The 20,722-nt window shown below is 53.5% G+C and overlaps 2 protein-coding genes across 6 annotated transcripts in view; one reads left to right on the plus strand and one right to left on the minus strand.

Moving 5' to 3' along the window:
* Positions 1-447, minus strand: part of NBEAL2 (neurobeachin like 2) — a 28,398-nt gene extending 27,951 nt beyond the window's left edge. For 2 of the 3 annotated variants that reach the window (XM_059837928.1, XM_059837891.1), the window contains exon 1: positions 356-447. In XM_059837928.1, the coding sequence (XP_059693911.1) occupies positions 356-409 (54 nt within the window). In that variant the 5' untranslated portion in view covers positions 410-447. The remainder of the gene's footprint in view (positions 1-355) is intronic. The other variant, XM_059837921.1, reaches the window with a different exon arrangement.
* A 365-nt stretch (positions 448-812) lies between these two features.
* Positions 813-17,867, plus strand: CCDC12 (coiled-coil domain containing 12). Of its 3 annotated transcripts, none has more exons than XR_009485248.1 (7): positions 813-987; positions 7,712-7,782; positions 14,708-14,787; positions 16,062-16,123; positions 16,409-16,499; positions 16,879-16,955; positions 17,196-17,268. XR_009485248.1 is itself a non-coding variant. In XM_059837951.1 (7 exons), the coding sequence occupies exons 1-7, from the start codon at positions 862-864 to the stop codon at positions 17,273-17,275; spliced, it is 531 nt and encodes a 176-aa protein (XP_059693934.1). In that variant the 5' UTR covers positions 817-861; the 3' UTR covers positions 17,276-17,867. The 3 variants fall into 3 exon arrangements, 2 of the variants coding, with proteins under 2 accessions (XP_059693934.1, XP_059693926.1); XM_059837951.1 differs by having other exon boundaries at positions 817-987; positions 16,465-16,499; positions 17,196-17,867; XM_059837943.1 differs by lacking the exons at positions 14,708-14,787; positions 16,062-16,123; positions 16,409-16,499; positions 16,879-16,955; positions 17,196-17,268 and adding an exon at positions 10,489-14,701 and having other exon boundaries at positions 927-987.
* Positions 17,868-20,722: the final 2,855 nt, after the last annotated feature.

A 20,722-nucleotide genomic window follows, 5' to 3' on the forward strand; every position in this document is an offset into this window, starting at 1 on the left:
GAAGGGGGAGCGGGACGGGCGGGGGGGGTCCCCGCGGGACGCGCTGTCCCCGGGGGGGGTCACGGGGGGCTGGGTGGCCTCGGGGACACCGCGAGGGTGACAACGGCGTGCGGGGGGGACGCGGTGACAAACGGGGGGTGCGGGGGGGGGGGGGCGCGGACACAGCGGGGGGGTTTGGGGTGTGACAGCGAATGGGGGGATGCGACAATGGGAAACAGGAGGGGATGGGGACACGGACACGGGGGGGTTGGGAAGGGAGGGGGCGCAGCCCGCGGGGGTGGGGGGTGTCCCCGGCGCGGTGGCGGTGCCCGGTGGCGGTGCCCGGTGGCGGTGCCCGGGGCCGTGCACGGCTCACCTTGGCGAAGTAGAGCATCCAGAGCTCGCAGAGGCGCTCCCGGGAAGAAGCCATGCCCGGGGCCGGCCCGGCTGGGAACGAGCGGCGGCTCCGCCCCCCCCGAACCCCCCCGGTACCTCCCCCAGGTGTGGGGGGCGGGGACTCCCCTCCCCTCCACCTGCCGGGGCCGCTCCCCGCTTTCCCTCCCTATTCCCGCATCCCCGCGCTCATCAATGGGGGGGGAAGGCAAAGCCCCACCCCACCCCAAATAATTAACGCTGATTAGTGCAGCTGAGCCCTGCTCGCCCTCGGAGAGACCCTGAACAAACAGAACTCGACGCTTTCACCTCTTTTTCCCTTTTAATCTCCTTTTAAAGCGTTTCCAAATATTTAATGGGGAAATTTTTTCCTTCCCCCTCCCCAACCCCCCAATCGATTGCTCGCATCGATACGCTCGGCGCTCGGCGCGCCCGGCCTGCCGCGCATGCGCACCGAGCGCTGTACGGAAGCGGGGCGCAGGGTACAAGATGGCGGCGCCCGGCGGCGGCATGGAAGGCGCGGAGGAGGCCGAGGGGTTCGTCCTGGGGCGGCTGGAGCAGGAGGCGCTGAAGCGGCGGGAGCGGCTGAAGGCCCTGAGGCAGCGCACGCTGCAGGTCGGGCCGGGCTGGGCGCTGCGAGGGCGGGGGGAGCCTCCGGAGGGGCCCGCGGTGGGGCCGAGGCTGCGGAAGGGGCCTGGGGAGAGGCCTGGGGGTGGCGGGGACAGGCGGAGGATCCTGAGGTTTTCGGGATATTTGGGATCCTCTGTGCTTTGGGTGGGGCAGGGTTTGGGGGTGCCAGAGAGTCCCACGTAGATCCAGAGATTTTTGGGATCCTCTGTTATTTTTGGGACCCCCTGTCATTTGAGAGTTTTGGGGTCCCAGAGGGTCTGGAGTAGGACTGGGGGTGTCAGAGGGTCCCGCGTGGATCCTGATATTTTTGGGATATTTGGGAATATCAGTGCTTTGAGTGGGACGGGATTTGAGGATTTTGGGGTCCCAGAGGGTCTGGAATGGGGCTGGGGGAGAGTCAGAGGATCCCATGTGGATCCTGAGATTTTTGGGATATTTGGGATCCTCAGTGCTTTGGGTGGGAGAGGGTTTGAGAATCCTGAGATTTTTGGGATATTTGGGATCCTCAGTGCTTTGGGTGGGACAGGGTTTGAGGATTTTGAGGTCCCAGAGGATCTGGAGTGGGGCTGGGGTTGTTGGAGGGGAATTGGAACATCCCATGTGGATCCTGAATTATTTGGAATATTTGGGATCCTTGGTTCTTTGGCTGGGACGGGATTTGAGGGTTTTGGGATCCCAGAGGGGCTGGGGGTGTCAGAGGGTCCCCCGTGGATCCTGAGTTATTTGGGATTTGGCAGGAAGGGATTTAAGGATTTTGGGATCCCAGAGGGGCTGGGGGTGTCTGAGGGTCCCCCCCCATGGATCCCGAATTTTTTTGGGAAGTGCTGGGATGGAGGATCTGGCCCTTGCCAGCCCTCAGCCCCTCCACGTGCAGCCTCTGGGATGTTTGGGGTGCCGCTCCCGGGGCAGGCTGGAATTCCCAATCCTGTGGATGTGGGACCCGGATCAGTGCTGGGCATGGTTGGACTCCAGTCCAAGGCTTTTCCAACCTCCAGAATTCCGGGATTCCAGAACTCTTTTCCCATCACCAGTGGAGGGAAAATCTTGGGAAAAACCCCATTCCGATGATTTTCCTTCTTTTCCTTGGACAGGATCTCCCTGTTTCCTGCCAGGGAGGGTTAATTCCTAAAAAAACCCGGCAGAAAATCCCCGGGATTGGATTTTCCCGCTGCCATTCCCATCTCCATGGCGATGCACACGGAGATTTCCCTAATTCCCCCTTCCATTGAAAAAGGATTAACATCTCCTTGGGATCCCAAAGCCCATCCCTGGCTCCTTTCATCTCCTGCAGTCCCAGCTGGATTTGCCCTTTTTGCTGGAGCTGTGGGATGGGATCCGTGAAAATGAGCAGTGACACTTTGGGATCAGGGCTGGGGGTGCTGGGCCGGAATTCCCCTTGGGAATTCTCTGGGACTTCTGCTTCTTGCACGGGATGCTTTGGTGGGAAGGAGCTTCAAGGTCATCCCATTCCTCTCGGGCAGGGAATTCCAAGCAGCTCTTTGGGTTTTAATGGAGAATTCCTGGTTTTCCAAGGATGGAGAGATGAGGGCAGGAAAAAATATGGTGGGAAAGAAATTTTTCCAGTTGGGAGGATCCAGTGTCATTCCAGAGGGATGGAGGACAGCTCCAAGCTCCTGGGAAAGAGCTGGGATATAGAGGGAAACTTTGGAAGATTCTGGGAGAGCTCAGCCATTCCCAGCCCTTGGGGAGAAATGTGGGAATTCTGATGTGGAAAAGGTTTGGGTTGAAATTCCTGCTTTATTAAACCTTGGAGAATCCTGGATTTCTTTTGGGGGAGGAGCCTGAAAGCTCATCCCATTCAGTGGGCAGGGAATTCCAAGCAGCTCTTTGGTTTTTAACGAAGAATTCCTGGTTTTCCAAGAATGGGAAGATGAAGGCAGGAAGAAATTGGTGGGAAAGGAAAAATGGGGGGGGGGGAAATGGCAGGAAATAAAAATTGACCTGAAAAAAAAAATTCCAATTGGGAGGATCCAGTGTCATTCCAGAGGGATGGAGGACAGCTCCAAACTCCTGGAAAAGAGCTGGGATATAGAGGGAAAATTTTCCCTCCCTTCTTGAAGGTTCTGGGAGAGCTCAGCCATTCCCAGCCCTTGGGGAGAAATGTGGGAATTCTGATTTGGAAAAGCTTAGGGTTGAAATTCCTGCTTTATTAAACCTTGGAGAATCCCAGAAATCCTGGATTTCTTTTGGGAAGGAGCATTAAAGCTCATCCAGTACCATGGGCAGGGAATTCCAAGCACCCCTTTGGTTTTTAATGGGAATTCCTAGTTTTCCAAGGATGGAAAGCTGAAGGCAGGAAAAAAAATGGTGGGAAAGAAATTTTTCCAACTGGTTGAATTCCAGAGGGATGGAGGATGGCCCCAAGCTCCTGGAAAAGAGCTGGGATATCGAGGGAAACCTTGTTCTGCTGGAAGATTCCAGGAGAGCTCAGCCATTCCCAGCCCTTGGGGAGAGATTTGGGAATTCTGTCGGGATGTTTAAGATTTGGGTTGAAATTCCTGCTTTATTAGACCTTGGAGAATCCCGGATTTCTTTTGGGAAGGGGCCATAAGGCTCACCCAGTTCCATGGGCAGGGAACCCAGAACATTCCAGGCCGGAAATCCATTGGGGAGCAAACCTGAGGCTGTGATCCCAGCAGGAATTCCAGTTTTTAACAGGAATAAATGCTGGATGTTCCAGGAGGAGCCGCCCCAGGACAATCCTGAGCTGGTGAAAATTCCAGCAGTTTTTGTGGAGCAGCTCAAGGTCCTTGAGAAGCTTTTCCTGCTTTTTTTGGGAGCTGTGAAAGGCTTTTCCTGGCTTTTATCCCTTTCCTTTATTCCCAGTTGGTTCCATTCCCTTTGACAGCTCGTCCCTTTGTTTTCCAGCCTTAATTCCAGAAATGCAGGGAATGCAAATGATCCTGAGCTTCAGATGTCGGGAAACGTTTCAAGGTCAAGGATTTTCACTGGGAAAAAAAAAAAATCCTTGGAATTCCCAGTTCCCACTCTGCCATCCATCCCTGCCCTCTGGCAGTAGGAGCCATTCCCTGTGTCCTGTCCCTCCATCCCTGTCCCCATTCCCTCTCCAGCTCTCCTGGAGCCCTCTGAGCTCTCCCTGGAGCCTCTTCTTTTCCAGGCTGGACATTCCCAGTTTTCCCAGAGCAGAGGGGCTCCAGCCCTGGGAGCAGCTCCATGGGATCCTCTGGATTTGCTCCAGCAGCTCCAAGCCCTTCCTGCCCTGAGGATCCCAGCCCTGGATCTGTGGGATCCCACCTGAGCCATCCAACCCCCCTCTTATCTCCAGCATTCCCGGGCTGGAATGGTTGGGAAGAGCCTCCAGGATGAAGCATTTCCTGTGCTCCAGCCCTTTGTGGCTTCCCTAAAGGAGCCTGGACAGGAATGGATCCCCCGGAGCCCTCCGGGGATTTATCCTGGCTGGAAAAACTTCCCTGGGCTCTGTTTCCACAGCAACGCTTTTCCCAAGCCTTGGATCACGAGGAGCTTTGCTCTGGGAAAAACAAATCCCAGCATGAAAAACAAACCGGGAAAAACAAGGAGAGAAGGAGCCCAAGTGTGGGACTGTCCGGGGCTTTGGGAAAGCTGGGAAGGGGTGGAAAAGCAGGAAAAGGCTGAGGAAAGGAGCAGTGCCAGCCCTTCCTCCTGCTGGGGAGGTGTGGAGGAGCAGGGATGTGGCTCTGGAGCAAATCCAGCCGGGAACAAAAGCTTGGGATGCAGCCAGAGGAGTTCTTCCAGCTCGAGGAACAGCGCAGGGAATGCTCCGGAGCTGGGATGAGAAGGAGCAATGGGAGATTCTTCCTTCCCACAAAAACAGGGCAAAGCTCTGGCTTTTCAAGGATTTGGGGATAAAAAAGCAGGAGGAGGAGCTGAGGAGGTCTTGGATGAGGAGTTTTGGGATGGGAGAGGGAATCTGAGCCTGGAATTCCCACAGCGAGCCCACCTGGGTTTTGCTGAGGGATCCTTTGGGAAGATCCAGCAGCAGCCCCACAGATCTCAAAAGGAGAGGAATTCCCAGGGTATTTTCCTTGTGAATTCCCAGGGAATTTTCCTTGTGAATTCCCAGGGAATTTGTCTGGGGAATTCCCTCAGAGTGGGACTTTGAGCCATCAAATCCCAGAATTTCACAGAAGGGCAAAAGGAAAGGGGGAAAAGCTGGAAATCTGGGATGTGCCCAATAGGAAATGCCAGATATTGTCCCAGCAAGGAATTCTTTCCTTCAATTACGGGAGAAGTCCCTCATCCCTACAGAAAGAAAGGAAAAGTGGGAATCCCAAAGCAGGAATCCCTGAATTCCCAGATTTTCACTTAAATTCTCTGGATAATCCTGGAATATATTCCCACAAAAAGCTTTCCCACAGCTCAGCCTCTGCTGGATTCCCTCAGGAATCCAAGCACTGCAGACCAAGGAGCAGCTTCCCATTTTTCTGTGGAATTTCCATGTAGGAATCTCATTATTCCATTGATTTATTCTCCTCTCCCATTACTTTTTCCACCTAAATATTTTGGGAGAATTTTTCCTTGAGGGAATCTGATCCAGAAACTGAAGGAGCAGAGAGAAGCAATTCCCTTTTTCCCTGTTTTTGATGCCTGCAACCCCGAGAGAATCCCAAAGCAGCTGGATTTTCCCACAGGCAGGACACAATCCAGGTTTCTCCATGAGCATTCCCGTTGTTTTCAGTGGGAATAACCCAAAATTCCACCCAAGAGACATGGAGTGACAGGAAAACCCCAATTCCCAGCTGGGATGGAATTCCCAGAGCAGCTGTGGCTGCCCCTGGATCTCTGGCAGTGCCCAAGGCCAGGCTGGAGCAGCCTGGGGCAGTGGGAATTCTCTGCCCGTGGAATGGGATCATCCTTAGGATCCCTTCCAGTCCAAGCCTTTTGTGCCCGTGGGCTCAGGGAGTGTTGGGAATTCAGCTCTGCTCTGCTCCATAGGGATAAAATTGGGATCAGTGGAGCTGAGCAGTGTTGGCAGTGCCCATCCCTGCTGCCATTCCTGGGGAATCCGGAGCTGTGCCGGCTTCTTTCCCGCCCTTTTCCCCTTTCCCGCCCTTTTCCCTTTCCCACCATTTTTCCCACCATCTTTCCCTCACGATTTTTTCCCCACCATTTTTGTTTCCCTCTGTTTCTTCCCTGCCCCTTCCCCCCCCCCCCCCCCCCCCCAGCTTCCCTGGCAATCCTTTCCTTTGATTTTCCAGGAATGTCCCCAAGCCTTTAAAACCCTTTGGATTGAATGGGAAAGAAGGCAAGAAGGCAGAATTGGGAATTTTGGGGGAGCTCGTGGCAGGATTGGAATATCCAATATTCCAGCACCCAGGGAACAGCCAGGGCTCCAGGGCATGTTTGTGCTGAGTGTTTCCTTATCTTGGAAGCCTCTGGATAAAATTCCAGCAGGAGTGAGGGGAAAGCAGCTGTGGAGCACGAGGAGAGGAAAGGAATGGGAAAGGACTCGGAGTGTGGGAAGGGACTTGGAATTCCACGCGTTCAGGGGTGGCTAAACATTACCCAGCCTGGAGCTGCAGGAGGGAATTCCAGAGGGTTCTTCCCTGTTTTTATTGAATTTATGGAGCAGGGAATTCCTGGGAGTATCCCAAGGTTTTAATGGATTTAAAACAGGGAATGAAAACAGAATTAAGTTGGGATTTTAGGGATGGTTATTGTTGGTTTTCATTTGAGAAAAACCCGGAATATTTTCCTTGTCCTGGGAGCAGGAGCTGAACCTGAACAATTCCAGCCCTGGCTCCCTTCCCCATTTGCTGGGAATGTAATTTTTAACCCGGATAGTGGGACAGAGTTTGGAAGAAGAGGGATCCAGGGAATGAGTCAGCAGTTTGGGAAGCATTCCCAGACCTGGAAGAGCTCCTGGATAATATCAGGATCCTGGAGCTGGTGTTGGGAGAGGGGCTTGGGATAAGGGATGGGAGCCAGGGAATGGATCCCAGTGCCAGAGGGCAGGGAGAGGTGGGATGTTGGGAATTCCCAGGGAATTCCGTGGCTGCCTCATCCCTGGCAGTGTCCAGGGCCAGCTTGGGGCAGCAGGGACAGTGGGAATTCCCTGCCCCTGGAACGGGATCATCCTTAGGATCCCCTCCCATCCAAGCCTTTAGGGAAAGTTGGGAATTCAGCTCTGGGTATGGAAAGGGCTAAAATCTCCTCATTCCCAATCATTTTCCATGGAAATAAAAGTCAGGATCAGTGGAGCTGAGCAGTGTTTGCTGTGTCCATTCCTGGGACATCCAGAGCTGCTCCTGCTTTTTTTGGGAAGTTGGGATGTGCATTTCCTTCCAGGATTCCAGAATTCCATGGCTGCTCATTCCCAGCTCTTCCTGGGCACCATTCCATCCCTGTTCCTGCCTGGACAGTGAATGGAAGAGGGAATTCCTGCTTTTCCTGGGATCTGGTGCTGCCCCTGGATCCTCTTTCCCTATTCCAGAGAAATTGGATTTTGCTCCAACGTTTTCCTGGAGCTGGAATTCCTTTGTTGTGCTGCTCCCTGTGGGATTCCATGTTTTCCATCCCAAATGATAAATTAAGGAATAAAGGAATCCTGCTCTGGGAATTCCCAGATATTTATGGTTTCTCATCCCAGAAATATCCCAAAAATTTCCCAGAGGATTTTGGGGCTGTTTGCTCTCCTGGTTTTCCAGAGAAGCCAAAATCTGACGGATTATCCCATTTATTTTTTCAGAGCAAGGAGAGTGGAGAACCTGAACCCAAAATTCCCAGAGAAGATGAGGAAGAGGAGCCAGTCAAGCACAGGTAATTCCCTCTTTATTCCCACTTTCCCCAGGAGGATTTTCCCTTGGATCTCTGCGATTCAACAGGAATTTTCCATAGGAATTTGGTGCAAATAATTTGGGATGAGGGGATGGGTGGATTCATCTGGGAGGCAAAATTCCATGGATCAAGAGGGAAAACCTGGAGTGTTTCCAGAGGCAGCAGGAGTGTTGGGAGCTTCCCTGAATTTCCAGCCATTCCTGCAGGGATTGATATTTTTCCTTGGATTCCTGTGGCTGTTTTCCCTGGAAAATGGGACCTGAGGCAGATCCAGCTGATTCCCACCAAGGCTTTTTTTGGGGATCACAAATTTGGGTGGAAAACGTGGAATGTGGCCTATTCCCATGGATTTATCCCTAAAAACCTCCTCAGTGACAGAAATAAACCAGGAAAAAAATGAGGAAAATCCTCCTTTTTAAAATTTTTTTTTTTTTTTGGGAATGACTCCTTGGAAAAAGCAAATCCTGGTGGAGAAAATCCCACAGGGATTTTGGGCTGGAGGAGCCAAATTCCTTGGGAGAGGGAAATTTCTGTGCTTGGAGTTTGTGCCAGAAAAGGCTCCGGAGGTGAAACCAGAGCTCGGGAGGCTCCTGAAAAATGAATGGATCGGGAGCTCTCGGATTCCAGCGCTGCCACCGCATCTGGAGCTGATGGAATCCGGGTTGGTTTTCCCACCCCTGTGGATCCAGGCCCAGCTGGAATGAGGAATTCATCCCCCAAATCCCCAAACAATCCTGGTTTGGGCAGATTTTCTCCTGGGAATTATCCTCCGAATCCCCCAGAAATCCAGGTTTGGGCTGATTTTCTCTTGGGAATCATCCTCCAAATCCCAAAAAATCCTGCTTTGGACTGATTTTAGCCTGGGAGTCATCCTTCAAATCCCAGAAAAATCCTGATTTGGCTGGTTTTCTCCTGGGAATTATCCTCCAAATCCCCCAAAAATCCTGGTTAGGGCTGATTTTTCCTGGGAATCATCCTCCAAAAAAAAAAAAAAGAAAAAAACATCAGCCCAAACCTGGATTTTTTTTTTCTTTTTTTTTTTTTGGAGGCTGATTCCCAGGAAAAATCAGCCCAAACCAGGTTTTTTATCCTGGGAATCATCTTCCAAATCCCCAGAAATTCCTGGTTAGGGCTGATTTTCTCCTGGGAATGGCTGCTGGGATTGCCTGGAGGAATCTGAGGGTGCTGTGCCATTCCTGGTGTTTCATTCCCAGTGTTCAGCAGCACCAGGAAATGAGTTTTTCCATGGATTTTCCTTCATCCAGTGGCAGATCCAGCCAAAGTCCTTCTCCTGCCTCAGGATGACTTCCTGGAAAATCCAAGGAAGTTGCAGGTGGAGAGGAAAGTGTGGAGTGGTGAAATTCCAACCCGGCTTTCTCCTCAAATTCATGGAATTCTTTGGGATTCTCCCCTTTCTGGGGGAAAACTTCACTTCCCAATGGATTTCCCTGTTTTTCCCAGTCTTGCTATCTTCTGGAGAAAAATCTACTCCATGGAATGTTTGAATTCCAAATTTTGCCTGGATAATTCCCAACTTTTGATTTTGTTTTGCTTTTCTTGTGGAATTTCTGCTTTTCCCATGGGAATTTGATCTGGAAGAGCCCATCCCTTAATTTCCTCTTGGATTTGGATTTCCCAAGGATCTCCCAATGGAAAAGGGAATTGCTGGGCACTGCTGACCTGGGGAAAAGGGGAAAAATCTGCTGGAATTTCACCTGGATTTGGGAAATGGGGAGTCCTGGTGGCTGAAATCTCCCATCCCTCCAAAGCTCTTCCAGGAGCTGGGCTAGGTTTTCCAGGCAGAAGGAATTCTGTGGGATAGGGAATGTGATGGTTCACGGAATAATCCCGTGATTTGTGGAGCAGAATTCCAGGATTTTCTCTCCTGGCTGCTTCCCTTCAGCTCCATCCCCGCCCATCCAGGTGTGGAATTCCAGGTTGGATTGGCTTGGAATCCTTCCTGGATCCCTGGGATCCTGAGGATACTCCACAGGCTCTGGCTAATGCCAGGAATGGCTGGAGAGGGAAAACTCCAGGAGAAGGAGCTGGAGGTCCCTGCCAGGGCATGGAGTCATCCTGGGAGTTATCCAAGGATTTTTTTCCTGTTTTTTCCTCTGAATATGAATGGATTTGGGGAACTCCCTCTCAGCCACTTGGGAAAAGGGGAAATCCCATCAAATTCCATCCCTGGCAGTGCCCAAGGCCAGGTTGGAGCAGCCTGGGACAGCGGAAGTGTCCCTGCCCATGGAATGGGATCATCCTTGAGTCCCTTCCGAGCAATCCATTCTGGGATTCTCCCACCACTTCTCCACATTTTTCCCTCTGCTCGTTTTTCCAGGAATCCCTGGGAGATCCCACACCCTCCGTCCTGCTCCTGGCATCCCAGTGCTGCCAGGAAAGCTGGAGCAGGGAAAAACCAGGAATGGTTTGGGTGGGGAAGGACCCAAAGGATGATCCCAATCCATGGGCAGGGACAGCTCTGCTCTCCCAACCTGGCTTTGGACTCTTCCAGGGAAGGAGATTCCCAACTTTTCTGTTCCAGTGGCTGCAGGAAGGACAAGATCCCCTTGGCTCTGGTTTTCCCAACATTTTTCCCAGCCTGTGCTCCCATTTTTTCCTGCTTTGTTCCTGCTCCACTCCAACGTCCCCATCCCGTTTTTCCTTCCTCATTTTCCTGCAAATTCCCAGCCCTGCAAGCCGTGCTCTTCTCCCTGGAATTCCAGCTGTGATGCCTGATCCAAACTCTGGGAATTCTCTCTGGAGCTGTGAAAACTTGGATCCTTTGGATTTTTGTGCGGACCAGGAAGCGGAGCCGCTGCTCCACCTTTCCCAGGAAAAGGGTGTGGGAGGATTTCGGCCTTTCCGCCTCATTCCCGCGGGGTAAAGCTCTGGATTTGGGAATCAGGGACCTGCTGGAGCCTGGAATTCCCATCCCACAGCTCTGAACCTTGGAATTGGGCTCCTTGTGCCAATACAACTCATCAGAGGTGGGAAAAGTGGAGCTAAAAACCCAAGGAAAAGCTTGGAGAGGGACGGGACAAAAATAATCCTCAATTTCCCGGCTTTAGGAGAGATGAATCCACAGGGAGCCCTGCCCTTGGACACGGAGTTATCCTTGGAAGTTGCAGCTCCTGGTCTGGGGGAGGAGCGGGCTTGGGAAACCCGATCTCCCTGAGGAATTCCTCCCTCTGGAATGTCACCAGACAGGTCCGGAGCGCTTTTGTTTGTTAATCCCTGCCTCAAAATCCCTCGGGATTCTGCTCCAGAGGGGGTTGGGCTCGCCAGGAGAATCCAGGACCTGATTTCCTTCATCCCGGGGCACGGGGCATGGAAATCTCAGGGAAGGGGTTTAGGACAAGGAAAAGAATGGAAAAAAAATCAGGATTGAATGTGGGAGGTGGGAGCTGAGCTGGGGACCCGGGCAGGGTTTGATTGACACTTCCCGGGATCTGCTCCCGCTTGGACACGGACATGGAGCATCCCAGGGATCCCTTCCCATCGGGAATGTGCTCAGGAAAAGGAGTGGGAATGGGCCAAGCTGGGAATTGCCACATTTTGCTCCAAACTGGAAAAGGGAAAACAGGGATTGGGTCCACCTGGAAGCTGAGAGCACCGGGATCCAGGCTGGGAACATTCCTGAGCTGGCTCCATCCTGAAGGTTCTGATCCCTGTTTTGGGCCCTCCTCCCTCTGGAGCTGGAGGATTTTCCCTCAGGATGGAGCTGATCCATGCCTAGGGCAGGATCCATGGAGCTTCCAGTGATCCCAAGCTCTGGGTGATCCCGGATTTTCCCTGGGATCAGGATGAGCCTCCAGAGGTGACACCGTGCTCCTTCCAGCCCTTGGCTCTTCCCAGCGCTCTGCTCTTTTCCAGGAATCATTCCTGGGAATTCATCCACCCCACCATGTTTTGGGCATGGATTTCTGGGTGCTCAGACATCCAGCTGCCCATCCTGGGGGAGAATTCCTGGGAATGGGAGCATGTCTGGAGCATCTTTCTGCTCCCAGTCTTTGCGCTGGCTCCGTGCTGGGACTGTGGATCTGATCCCTGGAATTCCAGCAGTTATCCCAGGTGTTATCCCGTGGCCATCTCGGTGCTCCCAAGGTGCCTCCAGGGCTCCTTTGGGTTGAACCTCAAGGGTGGAAGTTGGGTTTGGATCCATCCCAGCGTGGAGGAGCCGCAGGAAAACATGGATGAGGTTTGTCCTCGTTCCAGCGTTGGTGTTCCCGGCACGGCTGGGGTGGGAATGGTTTGGAATATCATCCAGCTCCAGCAGGATCCCACGCTCCACATGGAATACCAGCTTTGTCCAGTTTGATTCATGGATATTGAAATTCCCAGTGTCCACCTGGAAAAGCTCAGGTGCTTGGGAAAGCACGGTGGGAATCCTGGTGGATTTGGGATCTCCTCCAGCTCTCCTGGAACACCTGGATGTCTCCCAATCCTTGCTCCAGCAGGGAGCACGTCCTGGAAAAACAACCGGCCTGGCAAGTTTGGTGTAGAGAGGAGTGGGATTTTTTGGGATTCATTCCTTCTGGAGCCACTCTGGGAACAGGACGGGCTTGGACACGCTTGGGCAGGAGCAGCTTTTCCAGGGAAGAGCTTTTCCTCAGGGAGCGTTCTCCTGGATCTCTGCCTGTTCCTCCTTTGGTGCCTTGGGTGAGGAGTCCGGGAACGTCGGCAGCACCTGCTGGAGTCAATCCAGAGGATCCCATGGAGCTGCTCCCAGGGCTGGAACCCCTCTGCTCTAGGAAAACTGGGAATGTCCACCTGGAGAAGGGAAAGATCCAGGGAGAGCTCAGAGCCCTGCCAGGGCCTGCAGGGGCTCCAGGAGAGCTGGAGAGGGACTGGGGACAAGGGATGGAGGGACAGGACACAGGGAATGGCTCCCACTGCCAGAGGGCAGGGATGGGTGGGAGATTGGGAATTGGGAATTCCTGGCTGGGATGGAATTCCCAGAGCAGCTGTGGCTGCCCCTGGATCCCTGGCAGTGTCCAAGGCCAGGCTGGATCTCCCTGGGACAGTGGGAGGTGTCCCTGCCCATGGAATGGGATGGAATGGGATCACCCTTCAGATCCCACCCAGCCCATTCCAGGATGATTCCATGATCTCCATACATTTTTCCTGCTGTTCCCTGGAGGTGAAAGCCTCATCCTCATGGAGTGGGATGGGGAAGCTGCTGCTGAAGCAGCTCCAAGTGACTTTTGGGAATAACGGCAGGAGCAAGGAACCTGTGGCACCGGAAGAAGTCCCTGCTCCAGCTTTTCAGGGCACAGCCATTCCAGGTGCTCCTGCCACAAGGATTTTGGCAGCCGGGAGGCTTGGAAGAATCTGTGGAATTGTTTGTTCCATAAAAGCCTTGGGGTGGAACAGTGAAGCACAAGCCAAGCTCGGAGGGGCCTGGTTTCCATCGGGAACACTCCGGGCATTCCGCGCATTCCCGGCGTGCCGGTGCCAAGGGCCTCCTCCCAAAAAAGCTGGGATCCCTCCTGCTTCCCCAGCCAGGAGCTCTGGGCCTGAGGGAAACATGGATTTGGGATATTCCCCACCCAATCCAGGGAATGTGCCACCCCTGGCAGTGTCCATTGCTTCCCTCTGGAATGCTGCACTCCCCAAATCCTCCCAATTCTTTTCTGGGAGGGAATTCCTGGCTGGGAGGGTGGGGAGGGGCTGGGATGGAATTCCCAGAGAAGCTGCGGATGCCCCTGGATCCCTAGAAGTGTCCAAGGATGGGGCTTGGAGCACCCTGGGATCATGGAAGCTGTCCCTGCCCATGGCCCTGATCCCAAGGGTCACTTCCATTCTGGAATTCCATAATTTACCTCAGGAACACATCCCAGTGTTCCCAGCATTCCCAGGGAGTGGCTCAGACTCTTGGCCAGGAGATTCCCGTGCTGGAGCAGGAATGGGAAGGGGTGAGAAGGGTTTGGATTTTCCACCTGTGCTCTGGTGACTTCCAAGGTTGGATTTTTGGTGCTTTCCATAAAAACCTGGTCCTCTGCTTCCCAGCCTTCCCAGCTCCTCTTGGAGCCTTAATCCTGATTAATCCCATCCTTGGAGGTTAATGAGCTTCACCTCCCTCATTATCCCTGTGGGCTGAGCTTTTCCATGGATCCTGCAGCCTCTGGAGTGTCCTGGAGCTGGGATGAACTCCTGCAAACTGGATTTTCCAGGGTTGTGGCTTTGGGAGTTCCTCTTGAGGCTTCCAGGGTTTGGCTCCAGTGAGGAATCACTCGTGGGAAGGAGGGTGTCCAATTACAGCCCAAATTAGATGGGAATATCCTGGGATTGTGGCTCAGTCCTGACTCCTGAGCTTCCCTGGAGGAGATGAAAACATGGAAAAGCTTCCAGGTAGTGTTTGGGTCCTCATTCCCTCAGCCCCACCATCCATTTATTCCAGAACCGGGATTTGCTCCCTGATTTTAGCACTTCCAGAAATGTTTGGATAACCACCTCATATCCTAAATAATCCTTTTCCCCCCTGTCTTTCCCTGAAAGATGTTTTTCCATGATTTTGGATGTTCCTTGGGGTCTCCATCTGGAGTATCCCAGTTTTTAGACCCAAAAGGTTGGAGCCAGGTGGGAATTGGGTTCTCCCAGGGAACAGGGACAGGACAGGAGGGAACGGCCTCAGGTTGTGCCAGGGGAGGCTCAGGCTGGATATTGGGAATGTTCCTTGTGGAATGGGGAATGGGAGTCCCCATTCCCGGTAGGATTTAAAAGCCGTGGATGTGGCTGTTGGGGGCACGGATCCCTGGTGGCCTCGGCTGGATTTGATGACCTTGGAGGCTTTTCCAACCTCAGCAATTCCATGATTTCAGCTGCCTCTGGCTCCTGCTTCCTGCTTTTCCTGAGTGCCCACTGGGCCATCCCAGACTTTTCTCACTGCTCTTCCCGCTTTCCCCAGGGAGATCAAGCTGCGGAATTACGATCCCGAGGATGAGGAGCTGAAGAAGAGGAAGCTGCCCCCGGCCAAACCTGCCTCAGGTGGGAGAAACTGGGAATGTGGGAAAGGAAACCAGGGCTTGGGAAGCTCCGTGCTCTTCCCAAGGTGGGAGATGCACTGGGATGAGGTGTCCATGGAGGGCTTGGAATATCTGATGCTGTCACTCTCCCACCCAGCATTGCACAAGAGGGGTGGGAGCACTCCCAGGCCCAAATCCAAGGATTCATCCTTGGAGGAGCCTCCCAGGAGGAGCCTCCCGGAAATTCCGGCTGTTTTCTGTCGGATTTATCTTGAAGGAAATCTTCGGCAGGAGTTGAGGGCGTTGGGGCTGGAATTTCCTCACCCGGAACTTCCATAAATCCCCTGAGGGGGAAGTGAAGGAGTTCCCCGGATCCTGAAATGTGGAGTTTGCCTGGATTAAATCCCTTGGGAAATGCCCTGAATAAAAAGGGAGCGCTGGGAATTCTGGCACTGCCCTTTCCTCGTGTTTTTGTAGGATCTTAAAACTTCCATGTGAAAGGAAAGACGTAGGAAGGCTGGAGCATGTCCAGGGAAGGGAGTGGAGCTGGGGAATTCCTTAGGGAGCTGGGAATGTTATCCTGGAGAAAAGGAGGCTCTGGGGGGACCTTCTGGCTCTGCACAATTCCCTGACAGGAGCCAGGGGGAATTGGGATCCACTCCCAGGGAACAGGGACGGGAGGAGAGGGAATAACCAGGTTGGATATTGGGAAAATTCCAGTTGTCCCACAGTGGTGGAGCTCCATTCCTGGAGGGATTGAAATCCCTGTGGATGTGGCACTTGGGGACATGGCAGTGCTGGGAATGTTTGCACTCAATCCAAAATCCAAGAGGGCTTTTCCAGCTGAAATTGTCCTTGATTCCATGGAATCCATGTGCTGGAGTGGGATGCGCTCCCTGGTGGCTTTTTCCATGAGTGTTTTCCCATTATCCTGGATAGCTCCAGAGCTTTCCCCAAGGCTTGGGCTCGAGCTTGACTCCCCAGAAGTGTCCCAGGCCTGGAAATGAGTCTGGGACAGCAAAATTCCAGACCTTTGGAGCAGCTGATCCCTGCAGGTGTTGGGAAAAGAGGTCTTGATCCCAACCAGCTTCCAGCTGCTGTTGCTGTTTGTGGAATTCCATCATTCCCAGATAATTGTCAGGAGGGTTGGGATACTGAAGGGATGTACTCAGGTGTGGGTGCCGTGTTTTTAAGTAGAGCTGTGGGAATGGGGTTTTAGGGAAGCTTCTGGGAGCCGAGCCTGGAGCGCTGGTGGAATTCCTGGTTTTCCAACACTGATCCTGTTTCCCCATCTAGTGGAGGACACGGTGAAGGAGCAGCTGGAAGCGGCCAAGCCGGAGCCCATCATCGATGAGGTGGTAGGTAAAGCTGGAATTCTTGGGAATCCAGAGCTGGAAATCCGGACTGGGGAATCGGATTGGGAAATCTGGATCTGTGAATCTGGAGCTGGGAATCTGGATTGGGAAATGCAGAGCTGGAAGTCCAGATCTGGGAATCTGGATTGGGAAATTTGGATCTGGGAATCTGGGGCTGGAAATTTGGATCTGGGAATCCAGGGCTGGGAATCTGGATCTGGGAAATCCAGGGCTGGAGATCCGGATCTGGGAATCTGAATCTGGAAATCCAGAGCTGCTCCGTGCCAGGTCCAGGCTGGAATGTTGCCTTTGCCTTTCGCTGGATGTCTCCTCTCCTTCCCTAGGATTTGGCAAACTTGGCTCCCAGGAAACCTGACTGGTGAGTGCCTATGGAATGCTGCTCCTGGGAAAAGGGGGTTGGAGTCAGTGGGGGGGTTCCAACGCCTTGAGGTTGTGCTGGAAATATCCAGGAAAACCTGACCTGAGGGTTAAAAATGCCAGGAAAATCCCGTGGGATGTTGGAAGGAGCTGATCTTTAAGGACCCATCCAACCCTGAGCTTTCCATGATTCCATGAATTTGGACCACCCTCCTGGCTGTGGAGGAAGACACAATTCCCTTTTCCTGCTGATTCTTTGGAATGCTTGTCACCGAGGGATGGGTTGGTTTCGGAGCACTTGGGAGGGAATGAATTTCCACTGGGAAAGGTGGGCCCTGCCTGGCCTTGGAATTGTCCTGACCTTGTGGCTCTCCTCGCAGGGATTTGAAGCGGGATGTGTCCAAGAAGCTGGAGAAGCTGGAGAAGAGGACCCAGAGAGCCATCGCCGAGCTGATCCGTGCGTTCCGGAGCCGCGGGATCGGGGTGGCTCATTCCAGAGGGATTCCATGATCCATGCTGGGAGCTTGCTGGGCCAGGGAGGGATTGGTGGGGCTTGATCCCTTCCCAAATGGGTCTGGGAAGCTGTTGGTCCCAAGGAGGCTCCAGGAGCAGTTGGATTGTTCCAAGGGAAGGGTTGCGGGGTCCTGCGCTGGGTCACTCCCAATCCATCCCTTTTCCATGGCTTTTCTCCCGGCAGGAGAGCGCTTGAAAGGGCAGGAGGGGGAGCTGGCATCGGCTGTGGGATCAGCCAAGCAGGAGGGAAGCGACTCCGACTGAGGAGAATCCATCAGGAACGGGCTCTGGATCTGCCTCACACCCGCCCCGGGTCCCTCCCTGCTTGGGACTGCTCATCCCTCTTCCCGAACTTCCCCACTCTTGCTGTGCCTGGAGGAGAGCCAGATCCAAGGAGCCTGGCTGGCTGCTGAGGAACTTCCCTGGAAAAATTTCTGGGATCATGGGGGGTTGATGGGAGCAGGACAGACCCCCCCCCAGTTAGCAGGAACTTCCTTGGAGCAAGGAAAAGTGGGAAAACTCCGGGCTGGGGCCAGAAAAGTCAATCCAGACTGGCTGGGAAAGGGGGGGGATGCCAGCAGCCCTTGGAAAAGCAGGGATTGGTGCTCCTGTTCCTGTGCAGGCACTCCTTGAGGCTCTGAGTGTTTGGGAATATCCCTGGCCAGCCCCAGAATCCCTGTGGGAAGGGGCAGTGTGGCTTGGGAATTGTTGGCTGCTCTGCATCTGGCTGAGTTTAATGTGGGATTTGCTTTGCTCCCGAATTTCCCGACCCTCCAGGAGTGTGTCCTGCTCCTCCTCTTGGGGTTTTTTATTGTTAATGGATCTTTTCCTAATAAAACAATTCCATGTGGAAAAAGTTGTCATTTGTCCTCCAGAGGAGTGGGAAGGGGAGCAGTGGGATTAGGCCCATGGAAGTTGGAGGAGGAGCAGTGGGATTGAGCCCATGGGAGTTGGAGTGGGATTGAGCCCATGGAAGTTGGAGGAGGAGCAGTGGGATTGAGCCCATGGAAGTTGGAGGAGGAGCAGTGGGATTGAGCCCATGGAAGTTGGAGGAGGAGCAGTGGGATTGAGCCCATGGAAGTTGGAGGAGGAGCAGTGGGATTGAGCCCATGGAAGTTGGAGGAGCAGTGGGATTGAGCCCATGGAAGTTGGAGGAGCAGCAGTGGGATTGAGCCCATGGAAGTTGGAGGAGCAGTGGGATTGAGCCCATGGAAGTTGGAGGAGCAGTGGGATTGAGCCCATGGAAGTTGGAGGAGGAGCAGTGGGATTGAGCCTATGGAAGTTGGAGGAGCAGTGGGATTGAGCGCATGGAAGTTGGAGGTGGCCACAGCAGGTCAAGCACAATTCCTGGGATGGGCTCATCCAGGTTATTGTGGGATCCAGGTTCCTGGGGTGATCCCAACCCTGTGCCTCTGGAAAAGGTGAGCAGGTGGGATCTGCCAAGCTGATCCTGCGTTTTCCCTGGAAGGCTTTATTGTGGCTCTGGGAGATCCTGCCGGATGGTGTCGGAATCCTCTGCGTTTGAAGTTCTTGAGGGGAAGCTTCTGGTACCAACAAAAGATTCCAGCTGGGATAAGAAGAGCTCTTCCTGGTAATTCCCACATCCTGCTGCTTTTGTCCTGGTGGATCATTCCCAGGGTGATAGATCCTTGTCCCTGTGCCAGGATCTGCTGCTTCCCACTGCTCCATGCTCTTCCACCTGCAAGAGCCCCGTTCCTGCTTCCAGGGGATGCCTGGGAGCAAAGAGCAGCTGGAAAATTCCCTGATTCCTCCTCCATTCCCAGCTTCCTTCCTTCACCTTGGCTCTCCTGTTCCCGGTGTTTGCAGCCATTCCTGCTCCATCCTCTCCCCTCGGAGGGGCATTCCCAGGTGTCTGGGGACAATGGGGACATTCCATGGAGCAGTGGGAGAGCTGCACCCACCAGGGCCAGGCTCCATGTTGGGATGTGCCTGTGGATTCCCTCTGGATTCTCTGGTGGAAAAACACCTGGGCTGGTGTCCAACCATCTCCGTATAAGCTGTTTTTGGTGGTTTTCCCTGTTTTTCCTTGGATGGGAGACATCCAAGTGCCCCTCACCCTTGTCCTGGGGCAAAATATTTCTGGTAAAGAAGTGGGAAGGTTCCATCAAGGAATGCTGTGGTTGTCCCTGGATCCCTGGGAGTGTCCAAGGCCAGGTTGGATGGGGCTTGGAGCAGCCTGGGATAGTGGGAGGTGTCCCTGCCCATGGAAGTGGGATGGATGGGATGATCCTTAAGTTTGCTTACAGCCCAAAGTGTTCTGGAATTCCCTGATTCCATGGGGCCATGGAATCTCTGGAATGCCCTGTAGATGTCAGCAGATCTCCATGCACAAAACTCTGCCGTGTCCAGCTGTTCCCAACAGCTGGAACCCGGATAAAGCCAGGCTTTGCATCCCTGACTGGGATGAATTCCCATCCATCCCATCCATCCATCCATCCCTTCCTTCCCCCTTTCCCTTTCCCTTTCCTCCCTACCTGAAGCCAGACCAAAGGTGGGAAGCAGAAGTTGTTTCCCTCGTTAACTTTCAAGGGAAAACATTCCCTTCAACCTGGCTGCAGTTCCAGGCACAGCTTTTCCCAGTTCCTGAAGGGATAATTTTCACTTTCAGCTCTTCCGGAAAATCTGACTTGGAATTGAAAAATCCCAATGTTTTTGTTTAGGACAAACCTCAAGTGAAATGTCCTGAATTTTCTCTTTCCCATGTATTTTCCACTTTTTTTTTCCAGGCTGAAATTAAGACAGGATCAACCCCAAAGCCCTGGATAGATGTGGGATCCTGGCATGGGAATGGGATCTCCACATGGGATTGGGATCTTGGTGTGGGAATGGGATCCTGGTATAGGATTGGGATCCCTGCATGGGGCAGGGATCCAAGGATGGGAGTGGGATCTTGGCATGGGACATAGATCTTGGAATGGGGCTGGAGTGCCAAGCACAGGGCAGGGACCATGGATTGGGACTGGGATCATGGAGTGGGATTGGGATTTCAGTGTAGAACAGGCATCCCAGCATGGGACAGGGATCCCAGCGTGGGACAGGGATCCTGACAAGGATCCTGGCATGGGAATGGGGTCCCTGCACAGGAGAGGGATCCTGGAATGGGACAGGGATCCCAATATGGGATCATGGAGTGGGACAGGGATCCCAGCATGGGACAAGAATCTCAGTGTGGGACAGGGATCCTGGCATGGGACAATGATCCTGGAATGGGACAGGTATCCCGGAATGGGACAGGGATCCCAGTGTGGTGCTGGGGTTCTGGTGAGGAACAGGGATCCCTGTGTGGAAAATCAGGGATTCCTTCATCCATAGGAAAACCCGTTTTCCTTTGGCTGATTTGGAGCCTGACGTCGCTGCCTTTTGTTGGGGAAATGTGAAGAACACCAACACAGCCCCGAACTGACACTGGGGTCGAATCCATCCCTCAGGATCCTCCTGGCCATTCCCTCTGGATTATCCCCCGCCAACATTCTGGCCTTTTGAAAGCTGGGATGTTTCCTTCTGCCCTCCTTGGAAATGCCACCCTGCCTCTTTTCATTGGATTCCCTCCTGTGCTCTCCACGCTCCGGCCTTGGAAGTTCTGACATCCCTCTGTCCTATAAAAACCAGGCCCTGGGATGCTCTTGGCCGGGATAAAAGGCACCAGGGTGGGCTGGAATTTGGAGGAGCCTCTGACGGCTCCGTGACACG

The sequence above is a fragment of the Haemorhous mexicanus genome, chromosome 1, assembly GCF_027477595.1.
Source record: "Haemorhous mexicanus isolate bHaeMex1 chromosome 1, bHaeMex1.pri, whole genome shotgun sequence".
Taxonomy (NCBI): Eukaryota; Metazoa; Chordata; class Aves; order Passeriformes; family Fringillidae; genus Haemorhous; species Haemorhous mexicanus.